Raw genomic sequence first — 14,104 nt, 5'->3', positions numbered from 1 at the left:
AAATTATAAATACATAACTCGTAACACTTGAATTTTGCAAATTTTGACTGGGAGGAACGGGTGGAGCCTGTGAAGTTCAGGGAGAAGTCTGGAAAATCTTGAGGCAGAGGTTGTGAAGCAGAGATTAGGGCAGTTGAGAGGAAGTAGTGGAAATGTTTATTCCCTGCCAAAAGGCAAAGATTTTCATAAAATATAAACACTAATGTACTTTTTCCTTTTAGCTGTGACCGTGGCTTTGGTGGAGCTTACTGTGTCCCTTTAACTTCACTACCATCCATTCTGAAAGACGACTTCAACAGTAACTTGCATCCTGACATGTGGCCTGAAGTATATGGGGCAGACAGGGGAAATCTAAATGGGGAAACCATCAAGTCTGGAACGGCACTTATCTTCAGAGGGGTAAGATACAGCCTCAGATAGATACGATATTATTGTATTATTTTTTTTATTATGTGTAATGCAGCCACAGATTCCACATGACATACAATAAATAAAGATGAGCCAAAGAAGGCAGACTCCCTAAAGACTTTACAATCTAAGTCTATATTATAATGTAAAGAACAGAAGGACATGCAGACCAAAATGCTGTAAAATAGATTAACAATTAGTTGTACTGTACTGACCAGATATAATTGTAAAACAAATTTTCTGCATTTTCAGGAAGGCTTAAGAATGCTTGTCTCAAGAGATCTGGACTGCACTCATACATTGTACATTCAATTTTCATTTAAATTCGTTACTAAAGGTAAGTATTCTGTATTAGAGAAATTGATAGGAGATGTTGGGTCAACTATAAAACCTGTAACAATAATTGCACTTGTAAACAATTTTCATAACTGCAAGACATGACTTTTTAGCTAAGAATTAATGTATCATCTGGGTTTCTGTGCCAAGTTACAAAATAATTATTATAATTTACTTGTAGGTCATGTGCTGTATATTTGTATACAAAATAGCAGCATTGATTACATTTTAGGATATATTAAGATCAATTTTATGTATCACAGAAAATTATCTAAGGTTTGAAAAAGTTAATTAAAAAATACTAGAAGTACACTAGGTGATTACTTGGAAACTTGTACAATACATTTTGTAGTATGTTATATTGAAAGCACTTACATTTTCTGTATAAATTGTGCATAAAGAACACTAAGTTTAATTTCTCAAACTCATTTGCACCAGTCTATAGCTTATGGCTACATATACAGTGGTAATATTGTTATGTTTACACATGACCTACACATGTGTGTGTGTATATATATATATATATATATATATATATATATATATATATATATATATATATATTATATAACTTTCTCTCCAGTGGCAGAAATATTTCTTTTCTTTTCTGTACCTTAGCAAATAGTAATTGAAAAAAAAAGAGATTGTGTGTATATAATATATACTGTATGTATGTATACAACAGGATGGTCCGAAATTTGACCCTCAAAAAACATTATTATAACGCACAAGAAACAGTAGTAGTGACAGAGGAAAATCCAATAGCTGAGGAAACTACATCAGAAACACAATTAGATTTTCAGGATTCATGTGCAAGAGAGACCCTAATGAGCCTCTTAAGTGAGCAAGTAAATATTGAGGAAAAAAATTCACACACAGGTTTTAAATCTAAATCTACCTTTTACCCTATTCAATCTAGGGGCACAATCTTAGAACAATTTCAAGAGAGAGTAGTCGAAGATTTGGAACAACTAAATACAGTCAGCAGCCCCCATTATGATACTAATTTAACAAGAAAAGAGAGAATGGCTCTAAAAGAACTTGCAGAGAATGACAATATATTCATAAAAAAATCAGATAAAGGGGGTAGTATAGTCGTATTAAACAAAACAGATTATGACAAAGAAATAATGAGACAGCTCAATGACACCAACAATTACCAAGTACTAAAAGGGGACCCAAAATCAAATTATATACTCCAACTCTCCCATTTACTGGATGAGGGCTTAGCAAATGGTTTTTTAAATAAAGCTACACATGATTATTTGAACAACAAACAACCCAAGACCCCGGTATTTCACATATTCCCGAAAGTACACAAAAGTACTGAGAATGTCCATAGTATCAGGGATGGGATCACTATTGGAACCTGTATCAGAATGGGTGGACTCCATCTTACAGCCCTTAGTTCTTGACTTAACCAGTTATCTTAGGGACTCCACACATTTAATACAAAAATTGAAAAAGTTAACTTGGACTACCAAAAGTAGATGGCTAACGTTAGATGTGGTGTCACTCTATAGTAATATACCACATGTACTTGGTTTGGAAGCAGTAAAATATTTCTTACACACACGCAGCAATCTAGAGGAGGCTTTTCAGGAATATCTGTTGAGAATCATAGAATATCTTTTGACGCATAATTATTTCTCATATGGAGGGGTGTTCTACCTGCAGAGATGCGGCACAGCTATGGGGGCCAAATTTGCCCCCACGTACGCCAACCTATTTATGGGTTGGTGGGAGCTGTGCCACATCTATGCGGGTGGAAACCCCTTCAAGGAACACATTAAACTGTATAACAGATTTATTGCCGACCTCATCCTAATATGGGAAGGGGACGATGCCTCAATAGAGAACTTTCTAAAATACATAGGAGCTAATAGAATGGGAGTTAGATTCACACATGAACTACATAATAGAGAGATCAACTACTTGGACCTCACGCTACGAGGTGACATTACTAGTAGCACAATTGAGACAACTATATATAAAAACCAATAACTAAAAATGCACTTTTGCATGCAAAGAGTAACCACCCTAAAGAAACATTTAGGGCCATAGCAAAAGGCCAACACATCAGAGTAAAAAGAAACTGTTCTAATGAAGTAGACTATCTAAAGGAGGCTAAGATTTTAGACAAACAACTAAAAGATAGAGGTTATAGTAAACAAACTATAAAAAATGCCCGTATGGCAGTGTCCTCAAAAGAACAGGAAGACTTGATTAAAACAAAACCAAAAAAGAAACCTAGGTTTGATACTAATAGAATTAAGTTTGTTACACAATATTCGCCACTGTATAAACAACTATGTAATATAATAAAAAAGCATTTACCCATTTTGAAAGCTGACAGTAGCCTAGCAAAAAAAATTTGACAGAAACTGTTTATTTTCATATAGGAGAGGCAAAACGATAGGGAACATAGTTTCCCCTACAAATTTAAAATCAAATAAACGAACAACTTGGTTACAATCTAAAGGACTCTATAAGTGTGGATATAGTGACTGCAAAGCTTGTAAACACGCAGATATAGGAAACACTTTCAAATCGATGAAGACTGGTGAAACATTCCAGATAAACAGACACTTAAATTGCAGAGACAAAGGGGTAGTGTATCTCATAGAGTGTAATATTTGTAAACTTCAATATATCGGTAAAACGGTAAGGGAAATAAGAAACCGGATTAGAGAGCATTTATCTAGTATCACGGTAGATACAGAAAAGAGCAGACAAAGAGAAGACAAACTCCTACCCATAACAAAGCACTTTATAGAGGTACATAATAGGAACACAAAATCACTCAAATGGACAGTAGTAGAAAAAATAATCCTAGACTCAGGAGGTGGTGATCTAGACAATATACTTAGTAAGAAAGAGGTATATTGGATGTTCCGCTTAAAAACAAATGCTCCCTATGGTTTTAACTCCAGGTTTGAACTCATAAACTTTTGGGAATGAACCCATTAGTCATATAGTCCCAGAATGGAAAATGTAAACCCTAATATCAACTAAGGGTCCAAAACAGAGTTTCTGTATTAATTTAAACAATTTCCTGTAATTATATCTAATGTAAAGAGAACAACAAGACGTTAAAAATTAAAAACTAAAAATAGATAGGACTATTCTGCCATTTTCATATAGTTGACTGTAGACCAACATATATATATATATTAATGAAAAGAAAAAGTGGCAAAATTCACTACATAATGGGCAGATAGACTTTATTTATTTATTTATTTACTTATTTATTTATTTAATTAATTGTTATATCTCATATTACAATAGACTCCAGAAGCCCCAATAAAATAGCATATACATACACATGTAGTCTTTTGTACCCCATACAAATTATAAATTGTAAACTGGATAATAGTGACATTAGGGGTTAACAGACAGTAATTAAATTGGGCAAGTGTGTTTTTAATTAACCTCACTACAATGAGTATATAGCTGTGCAGTTACTGCACCAGATCAGAGGTCTATGAGTACGGCTCAGCAGAGCTGAAACGCATGAGACCTGATCTGATGCCCTTTTTTAAACCCTCATGCTTTGTATATGCTTTTAATATATACCAATAAATCTACAATTTTTATCTTACTCACAGCGGGAAACTCCTTTGTTTGCACTTGGATATATATATATATATATATATATATATATATATATATATATATATATATATATATATATATATATATATATATGCAAAGTGAATTTGGTGATTTTCTTTTTTAATCCAGATCATTGACTTTTGTTAATTATAATTTGTTTTATTTTTCCTAATCATTATCATTTCTGTTTTAGGAACCCCAGAAAGGTCCCACTCCATCCTGCTCCAGTACTCCAGCAGTGGGGGGATTACATGGAACCTAATGGACGAGTTTTACTTCACCCAAACCACTGATGTGCTGTTTGTCAATGTTCCTCTGCCTTACTCAGCACAGACCAATGCCACAAGATTCAGGCTCTGGCAACCGTACCATAATGGTATTGTCTTGTTTTACTCTGAAACTCAATGTCACACAGGGCTTGCTCAAGACATTGTGTTGCTTGGGTCCTAAAATAAAATGACACCCTCAACTCTCTGCACACTCTGCCCACTACAGTCTAAACCCAACCAGAGTAATTTGTCTCAGAGATTAAAGTTCACATGCAGATGGGTATTATATAATATTTATTTCTCTTTAAAAAAAAAAAACTATTAGCTATAATATGCTGCCCCATGGTCCCACCTATCCAGTTATAGAGCCGGCCCTGGTATCAGATACAGGGTTAATGCTTTTTCAGTTTGAAAGCGTATCACAAAATTCATGTTTTTTTCTCACCTAGAATAGAATCCAACCTACTGGGATATTGTAAGGAATGACCAGGAAATTGATAATATAACATATGTATATGTTTAATGTAACAAATTATCACTGAGAAAACACTATGGTCTTGGAGAATGTATCTATCACAACATATATAGAACAACATAGATATTAATTTGAAGAAATTGAATTCAGTGTTTTGATTAGTGAATTGACTGAAGCTTACATTTTAAAGGTTTATGCTTCTTGTTGAAAGAAAGACAGAATAAAATCAACTACCAAACAGATTATTTATTTATTTATTCTAAAAGGCACATAAAAGGAAAATTTGAAATGTATAGCAGCGTATTTCACAATTTACTAAAATAAATTTGCCCCAGGCATTCTTTATGCAGAATATTTTGAAGCAGATATTGTTTAACCCCTTGGCTGCTAGATTGGAATGTCAATGATTTAACCAAGTAGTAATAGATTGATATTTTTTCTGTGAATGTTTTCATTTAAAGGGACAGTCAAGTCCCAAAAAAACTTTCATGATTTAAATAGGGCATGTAATTTTAAACAACTTTCCAATTTACTTTTATCACCAATTTTGCTTTGTTCTCTTGGTATTCTTAGTTGAAAGCTAAACCTAGGAGGTTCATATGCTAATTTCTTAGACCTTGAAGGCCGCCTCTAATCTAAATGCATTTTGACAGTTTTTCACCACTAGAGGGGTTAGTTAATGTGTTTCATACAGATAACATTGAGCTCATGCACATGAATTTACCGAGGAGTGAGCACTGATAGGCTGAAATGCAAGTCTTTCAAAAGAACTGAAATAAGGGGGCAGTCTGCAGAGGCTTAGATACAAGGTAATTACAGAGGTAAAAAGTATATAAATATAACAGTGTTGGTTATGCAAAACTGGGGAATGGGTAATTAAAGGGACAGTCAACACCAGAATTTTTGTTGTTTAAAAATATAGATAATCCCTTTATTACCCATTCCCCAGTTTTGCATAATCAACACTGTTATAGAAATACACTTTTTACCTCTATGATTACCTTGTATCTAAGCCTCTGCAAACTGCCCCCTTATTTTAATTTTTTTGACAAACTTGCATTTTAGCCAATAAGTGCTTACTCCAGGGTAACTTCATGTGCATGAGCTCAATGTTATCTATATGAAACACATGAACTAATGCCCTCTAGTGGTCAAAATGCATTCCGATTAGAGGCAGTCTTCAAGGTCTAAGAAATTAGCATATGAACCTCCTAGAATTAGCTTTTAACTAAGAATACCAAGAGAACAAACCAAAATTGGTGATAAAAGAAAATTGGAAAGTTGTTTAAAATTACATTCCCTATTTAAATCATGAACGTTTTTTTTTTGGACTTGACTGTCCCTTTAAGAGATTATCTATCTTTTAAAATAACCAAAATTCTGGTGTTGACTGTCCCTTTAATGTAAGCCAGTGAACAAGATACAATGCAATACACATTTTTAGAATATGAATTTTAAAGATAAAAGATAAAACTATAAACGCCATAGTAAGATGTTAAAAAAGAGAATACTCTAAATAATAGAATGAATGACTATGCAAGCAAAAACATGGAGAACTGCTGGTCTGGAGTGGAAACGACTTGTGACCCAATCAGCAATGTCAGTCACACAGCTAGTTGCTCACCGGCCATTTCCACTGAGGACCAGCTGTTCTTTGCAGCTCCCAAGCAGTACTTTAACTTTGCATTTAACCCCTTTCTGGGGGTTTAATGCATAAGCGTGTGGGGTCACTAGGGCTAAAATGACATCTCATTTTTGTACTATAATGGCCATTTTATCAACAAAAAGAACATTTGTAAAAACATACAACAGTTCTTTCTTAGAAACTTCACAAAAATATTGCAAATTAGTAAAACTGTTGAAACAAATATAAAATAAACTCCTTATAAATCTTGAATTGTCAGATGGATCAGGGCATTGAGTATATTATGTATAGTATTCCCTTCTTTGCAAAGGGATTTTGTATTTTGTCCTATGTTTCTTACTTTCTGCAGTGGCGACCATTTTAAAAAACTTTGACATATAAACCTTATACCTTGTAACACAGGTATAACATAATTATAACAGTTTTTTTTAATATTTGATATCGTAAAGGAACATGAAACCCAAGTGTTTTATTTCATGATTGCGATAGAACATACACATTTAAACATCTTTACAATTTACTTCTGTTTTCAAATGTGCTTAATTTTCTTGGTATCCTTTGTTGAAGAGGCAACAATGCTCAACTGTGAGCTCATTAAACACATCAAGTGAGCCAATGACAAGAGGCATATATGCACAGCCACCAATCAGCAGCTAGCTCCTAGTAGTGCACTGCTGCTCCTAAACCTACCTAGGTATGTTTGTCAACAAAGGATACCAACAGAACAAAGCGAATAACTTAATACAAGTAAACTGGAAAGTTGTTTAAAACTGCATGCTCTATCTGAGTCATGAAGGAAACATTGGGGTTTCATGTCCCTTTAAAGTAACAAAATATACAAATTTTCAGAATTATAACTTTTTTGATCATTATGGTATAGATAGGTAATGTATATTGTTTCTACATATAAAAGGGCCAGATTTAAATGTATGCTGTCCTTAAACATTTTTCAGGAAAGAAAGATGAGATATGGATCATAGAAGACTTTGTTATCGATGGAAATAATTTAAAAAATCCTGCTATCCTTTATGATACATTTGACCTTGGTCCCAATGAAGATAACTGGTTTTTCTATCCAGGTGGAAATATTGGTCTTTATTGTCCTTACTCTTCAAAGGGAGCACCGTAAGTATTCATTCAAATCTTGCATATTTGTCTTCAAATAAATAGCAATAAACATCTAAACTGTGTTTCTAGAATAAATTATTTTGGCGTGCTAAAGAAGACAGCATTTTTTGTTTTAATTTACAATATCACTGGCCATATAAAAGTGATTAATAGCTATACATATCCTTTAGCAGTACATTTCTTTTGCCTATATTTTCATATACGCAATGCCTTCCGATTTAACAATTTGGTTTATATATATATATATATATATATATATATATATATATATTGTTCTGTTTTTTACTAGTGAGGAAGATTCAGCAATGGTTTTTGTTTCAAATGAAGTTGGCGAGCATTGCATCACCACAAGAGATCTGGATGTTGACGAGAACACCATCATTCAGTTTGAGGTTAGACTCTTTCATCCTTACTTTAGCTCAGCTATCTGAAATACAAATAGACTTTTTATCATGCATTTCTTGATGATTAAATTCTACCATATTTAACGATCCTTTAAAGGGACACTAAAGTCAAAATTAAACTTACACGATACAGATAGAGCATGTAGCTTTAAGGGACTTTCCAGTTTATTTCCATTGCCAAATATTGCACAGTCTTTTTACATGCATACTTTCTGAGGTACTAGCCCCTACTGATTATGGGCACAAGTTCACAGTGTAAACATATACTAGTATGTGATTGGCTGATGACTGTCACATGTTACAATGGGCCAGCAAATGGGGAAAAAATCTATTGCTTATTTGAAATTCAGAGCAAGTGTTATTGTATTTTCTTTTTATTTTGCACTTGTTAATTATGTAATTTTACTGTATTTTAATGGTCCTTTAAAATTTGAATTCACTTTTTTGCTTTTTATCTTGCAATATTTGTGAAAGCTATTGGGTTAGTAATATTCATTACTGCCTTTGTTTCAGAATTAGAACACACATATGTGAAACAGACTGTTTATTGAGAAATAAAGTTTTATATCCGTCAATATTTTATTTCCATATTCCATGTCATACTAGACATATAATGCTGTATAAAGTTGAACACAGAATAACTGGTCTTAGTACTGATAATGAAAACATCCAGAAGGATATAAACAGACTAGAAACTGATCAAACTTGGGCTACTAAAATGATCTACAAAATAGAACCTACAGGGAAATATGTCATGACCTTAAAGGGAAATGAAAGTCAGAATTAAAAGTTTCAGACAGCGCATGCAATTTTAAGAGGCTTTTCATTTTACTTCTATTATCAAATTACTTCATTCTATTGGTATTCTTTGTTGAAAAGTAAAGCAATGCTCTACTGTGAACTAGCTGGGAATTAGTGGTTCCACACATATACCACTTGTCATTGGCTCACTAAATGTGTTCAGCTAGGTCCCAGTAGTGTCTTGATATTCTGGAGCTGGCTTCAACTATTTGTTTATCACCTTTATAGGGTTACACACATAGTTATATGCAAGCAAGAATCCATTAATAAAATACTCTACCAGAGCATTTTCTTTTTTTAGCTTTTATGGCCCTTTAACATGCATAGCTGATAGCTTACAGGGATGGAAGGAGAGAGGTTACATATTAGAAACATTTAAGTATATTAGGGGATTTAATGAAGCTAAAGGTGAAAGCATTGCTGAAAAAAGAGCACTAGGGCAAGGGGTTATGATCTGAAATTGGAGGGTAGTAGGTTAAGGAATAATTTCTTTATAGATAGAGCAGTTGAATCATGGAATAGATCTGTATATTTGGTAAGGAAAAGACTGTAAGAGGAAATCAAGATATGTATAAGGCTATCCTAAGAATTATTTAAAGGGAAATAAAACTCAAATTTTTTCTTTCATGATTCAGAGAGATCATATAATGTTTAACAACTTTCCAATTTACTTCTATTACCTAATTTGCTTCATTTCCTTGGTATTCTTTGTTGAAGATGCAGTAATGCACTCCTGGGAACCAGCTGAAAGCCAATGACAGGAGGAATATATGTTCAACCACCAATCAGCAGCTTCTAAGCCTACCTAGGTATACTTTTCAACAAAGGATACCAAGAGACTGAAACAAATTAGATAATAGAATTAAATTGGAAAGTTATTTAAAATTCTATGTTCTATCTGAACCATACAAAAATGGTTTTCATGTCCCTTTAATATGATGCTTCAGAGAGATAAGTGACATGCTTGATGTGTCTTCTGGTTCTTATTCTGTGTCAAAATCTATGTTTATATCCTGAAATCCTACATGGTGCCATGTCTTCTTTTTTACAGATAAATATAGGGTGTACAACAGACAGCTCATCTGCTGACCCAGTGAGATTAGAGTTTTCAAGGGATTTTGGGGCAACGTGGCACCTGCTTCTCCCTCTGTGCTACAGCAGCAGCAGCCACGCCAGTTCTCTGTGTTCCACTGAACATCACCCCAGCAGCACTTACTATGCAGGGACTACGCAAGGCTGGAGAAGGGAGATCATAAACTTTGGCAAACTCAAGCTCTGCGGGTAAGTCACAAAACCCAGTCAACACTATTGTCATTTTTCCTTTTTCTGTTCATAGACTGTAGCAGAGTTCTATGTTCTGTTGCTATTGCCGTGTGATCATAACTATATATATATATTTATGACTAAACTTAAATCGATCTTTAAAAAATATATAATCTGATAGCGTTGATATCACTGCTCATTCCTTTTAGGGATTATTTCAGAGTTGTATGAGCAGAAATTCATTGTAACATACAGTTCATGTATACTTTTAATTTGATTAATTTGTTGAGTAGTTTTAAAATCTTTTTTTTTATTTTTTCATAGCTGTTTGTTCATTAACATATACTAAATAAGTAATAAAAGACATAAATAATAATGTAAAAAAAAGTATATATTTTTCCCAATGCAAACAGCTGATAAAGTGTAATGTTGTATATTGTAGTGTTTCTTAAGTACCTCTAACAGGCCTCATGGGAAAAATCTTTCATCTTTAGGGAGCACGTTCAGTAGCAGGGGATACATATGGGAACTATAGGATTAAATGGTAGGGAAGCAGGTTGACAGAATGGTGTGAAGGAAAACGTATAATTTCCTCCAGAGATCCTCTCAGCTAGTAAAACTCCTTTAGAGGTAGTAAGTATGCATGAAGGACCATCTATGGTTGAAGGGGTTTGGCGTGGCAAAAATAAAAATTGCAGTTATATCAAGGAAAAAGACTATGGGGGATATCTATCAAGCCGTCAACTGTGTTGCATTCGACGGCATCAATACGCTCGCCTAACATTGCGGCCGCGAACCTGAATACGATCTCCATATGTATAAAAAAAGCCGTCAAAAAGACGCGCACCAAGTACGAGGCGATGAGCATTGGACTGTTGTTAACTAGCAGTCATCAATCTTGCTTCTATTCAGCTTTTTACCAACTTTATTTATACCCTGTCACAAAACACCGCCACTATACTAAAATGTTTAACCCCTATCCCGCCGCTCCCAGACCCCACAGCATCCTAAATAAAGTTATTAAACCCTATCCCGCTGCTCCCCGACCCCGCCTTCATCTAACGGATGGATGAAGATAGAAGTTGCCGTCTGGATGAAGACTTCTTGCCGCCTGGATGAAGACTTCGCCGGCTGGATGGATCCTTCAAGCGGGACTTCAATAACTGTAAGTGGATCGTCGGGGGTTAGTGTTAGGTTTATTTAAGGGTTTTTTGGGTGTGCTTTATTTTTAGATTAGGGTCTGGGCATGTAAAAAAGCTAAATGCCCTTTAAGGGCAATGCCCATACAAATGCCCTTTTCAGGGCAATGGGGAGCTTAGGTTATTTTAGATAGGTTTTTTTATTTGGGGGTGTTGGTTGGTTGGGTCGTGGGTTTTACTGTTGGGGGTGTTTGTATTTTTTTTTTTTACAGGTAAAAGAGCTGATTTCTTTGGCCAATGCCCCACTAAAGGCCCTTATAAGAGCCATTGGTAGTTTATTGTATGCTAGGGTTTTTTTATTTTGTGGGGGTGTTTTTTTTTTTGATAGGGCTATTAGATTAGGTGTAATTCTTTTTTATTTTTGATAACGTGTTTTTTTTTCTCGGAATTTAGTGTTTTTTATTTTTTGTAACTTAGCGTTTATTTTTTTTGGAATTTAGTAATTTTTAATAAGGTTTAATAGTAGATTTAAATAATTTGAGTAGGATTAGGGTTTTTTAATATGTAATTTAGTTAATTTAATTGCTAGTTTAATTTAATTGTAGTATAGTTAGGGTAGGTTAATTAATAGTTTAAAATTAGTTTATTTTAATTCTACAGGTAAGTTTAAATTTATTTTAAGTGTTGTAATTTTAATTTAAAGTTAGCGGGTTGTTAGGTTTAGGGGTTAATATCTTAATTTAGTTTATGGCGATGTGGGGGCTGACGGTTTAGGGGTTAATAGGTTTAGTTAGTAGTAGTGATGTGGGAAACCAGAGGTTTAGGCGTTAATACGTTTATTTAGTGGCGGCAGGGTCCGGGAGCAGCTGGATAGGGGTTAATAACTTTATTTAGGTTGCGGCGAGGTCCGGGAGCGGCGGAATAGGGGTTAATAACATTATGTAGGTGGCAGCGATGTCGGGGGCGGCAGATTAGGGGTGTTTAGACTCGGGGCTTATAGCGATTTCGGGAGCGGCAGATTAGGGGTGTTTAGACTCGGGGCTTATGTTAGTGTGTTAGGTGTTAACGTTACTTGTTTTCAACCATATAAATTAATGGGATATCTGGCAACATCGAACATAAGCTTTCGCTGCTTTCAGACTCCCGCATCCGCAGCCTCCAGGGTGGTGGATTGAAAACCAGGCACGCTGGGCCGGTATAGCCGTGAGCGTACCTGTTAAAAATTTGATAAATGGGAAAAAGTATCAGATAGAGCCGAATGTGTATTCGGAACATCTGTAATGACGTAAGCATCGATCTGCGTCGGATTGAGACTGGCAGATCGTTTGTTACGTCACAAATTAAAAATTTTGCCGGTCTGTAGGCTTTGATAACTAGGTCGGATCAAGCTTGCAACAATTGTGCTGCAGAATTCCGGGGTATTTGCGGTTGACGGCTTGATATATGTCCCCCTACGTGTAAAGAGCATATAAAAGGAATATCAGGTAAGGGTTATATGTGTTTAATGGTTGACACACATGGACATGTTTGCTGTTGGAGACTATCACACATTGTAGCTTCAGAAAACAGGGTGGTGCATTACTGAGTTTCTGATGGTTGTAAACATAGTCCTTCTTGTTGCTTAGTTATAATCTTTTATTGTGATAATGAAATTCCATGTATATTCTGTGCTCTTCTAGTTCTATTAGGTTCAGATGGTATCAAGGATTTTACCCCACAGCGATGCAGCCAGTGACATGGGCAATTGATAATGTTTACATTGGCCCTCACTGTGAGGACATGTGTAGTGGGCATGGAAGTTGTATCAATGGAACCAAGTGTATCTGTGACCCAGGTTACTCTGGACCAACATGCAAAGTGAGCACCAAGAATCCAGATTTTCTCAAGGAGGATTTTGAAGGTAATAATCATTGTTCTACTATTTTTATATTAAGATGATGTGCAACAAAATTAAGTTCTTGCATAGTTTATCTTAATCTTACAATGAAATATGAAATATTTAAACTATGTAGACTGCTAGAGCATAACACATTTCTTAGCAATTTGCTTTCACTTATCATTGTCATGTACAAAAAGACGTCTGCTTCACAGTACTTAATAACGCAAATCAGAAGTAGTTTAGCTCTGTTAGAACTTAAATTACATGAATTATTTTTTTATGCTGTACAATGTAAGGAAGTAGTATGACATATGTCATAATTTCAAGTCAGACATATAGCAAAATAATATATTATAATAGAAACCTCACATTTTAAAAACTTGGGCCCTTCCCACATCTTGCGTAAACTAAAAAAAACAAAATATATTAGAGATTAAGTGTAAAGATCTCTAACACAATATTACACATATAAATAAGCAACAAAAACAAATTGAGGTATAGACATTATCGCTGAAACATATCACTCCAGTACCCAGGTACTTTAGAGGAAATATTTTGATCTAATCTTCTCAATATCTTGTTGTAAAGTTCTACATATTTAAATAGCCACTTGGGGACCTCGTTTATGGGGCTCAATATGAGAAGATTATAAAAGAAACATAAAAATATTGGGTCTAATTATGATAAGAGAATATGGGGCCGATTTATTAAACTACGGACGGACATGATACGATGTAGCGTA

At 34.6% G+C, this 14,104-nt stretch overlaps 1 protein-coding gene across 1 annotated transcript in view; it reads left to right on the top strand.

The window, feature by feature from the left end:
- The window catches only part of RELN (reelin), a 957,839-nt gene that overhangs the window by 826,225 nt on the left and 117,510 nt on the right, over positions 1 to 14,104 (top strand). Inside the window, 7 exon segments of the mRNA XM_053716545.1 lie at positions 222 to 399; positions 661 to 745; positions 4,553 to 4,735; positions 7,702 to 7,873; positions 8,166 to 8,268; positions 10,133 to 10,362; positions 13,163 to 13,383. Of these exon segments, the coding sequence (XP_053572520.1) occupies positions 222 to 399; positions 661 to 745; positions 4,553 to 4,735; positions 7,702 to 7,873; positions 8,166 to 8,268; positions 10,133 to 10,362; positions 13,163 to 13,383 (1,172 nt within the window).

This window comes from Bombina bombina, chromosome 6, assembly GCF_027579735.1.
Source record: "Bombina bombina isolate aBomBom1 chromosome 6, aBomBom1.pri, whole genome shotgun sequence".
NCBI classification, from domain to species: domain Eukaryota; kingdom Metazoa; phylum Chordata; class Amphibia; order Anura; family Bombinatoridae; genus Bombina; species Bombina bombina.
This window is presented reverse-complemented; position numbering and strand designations above follow the sequence as displayed.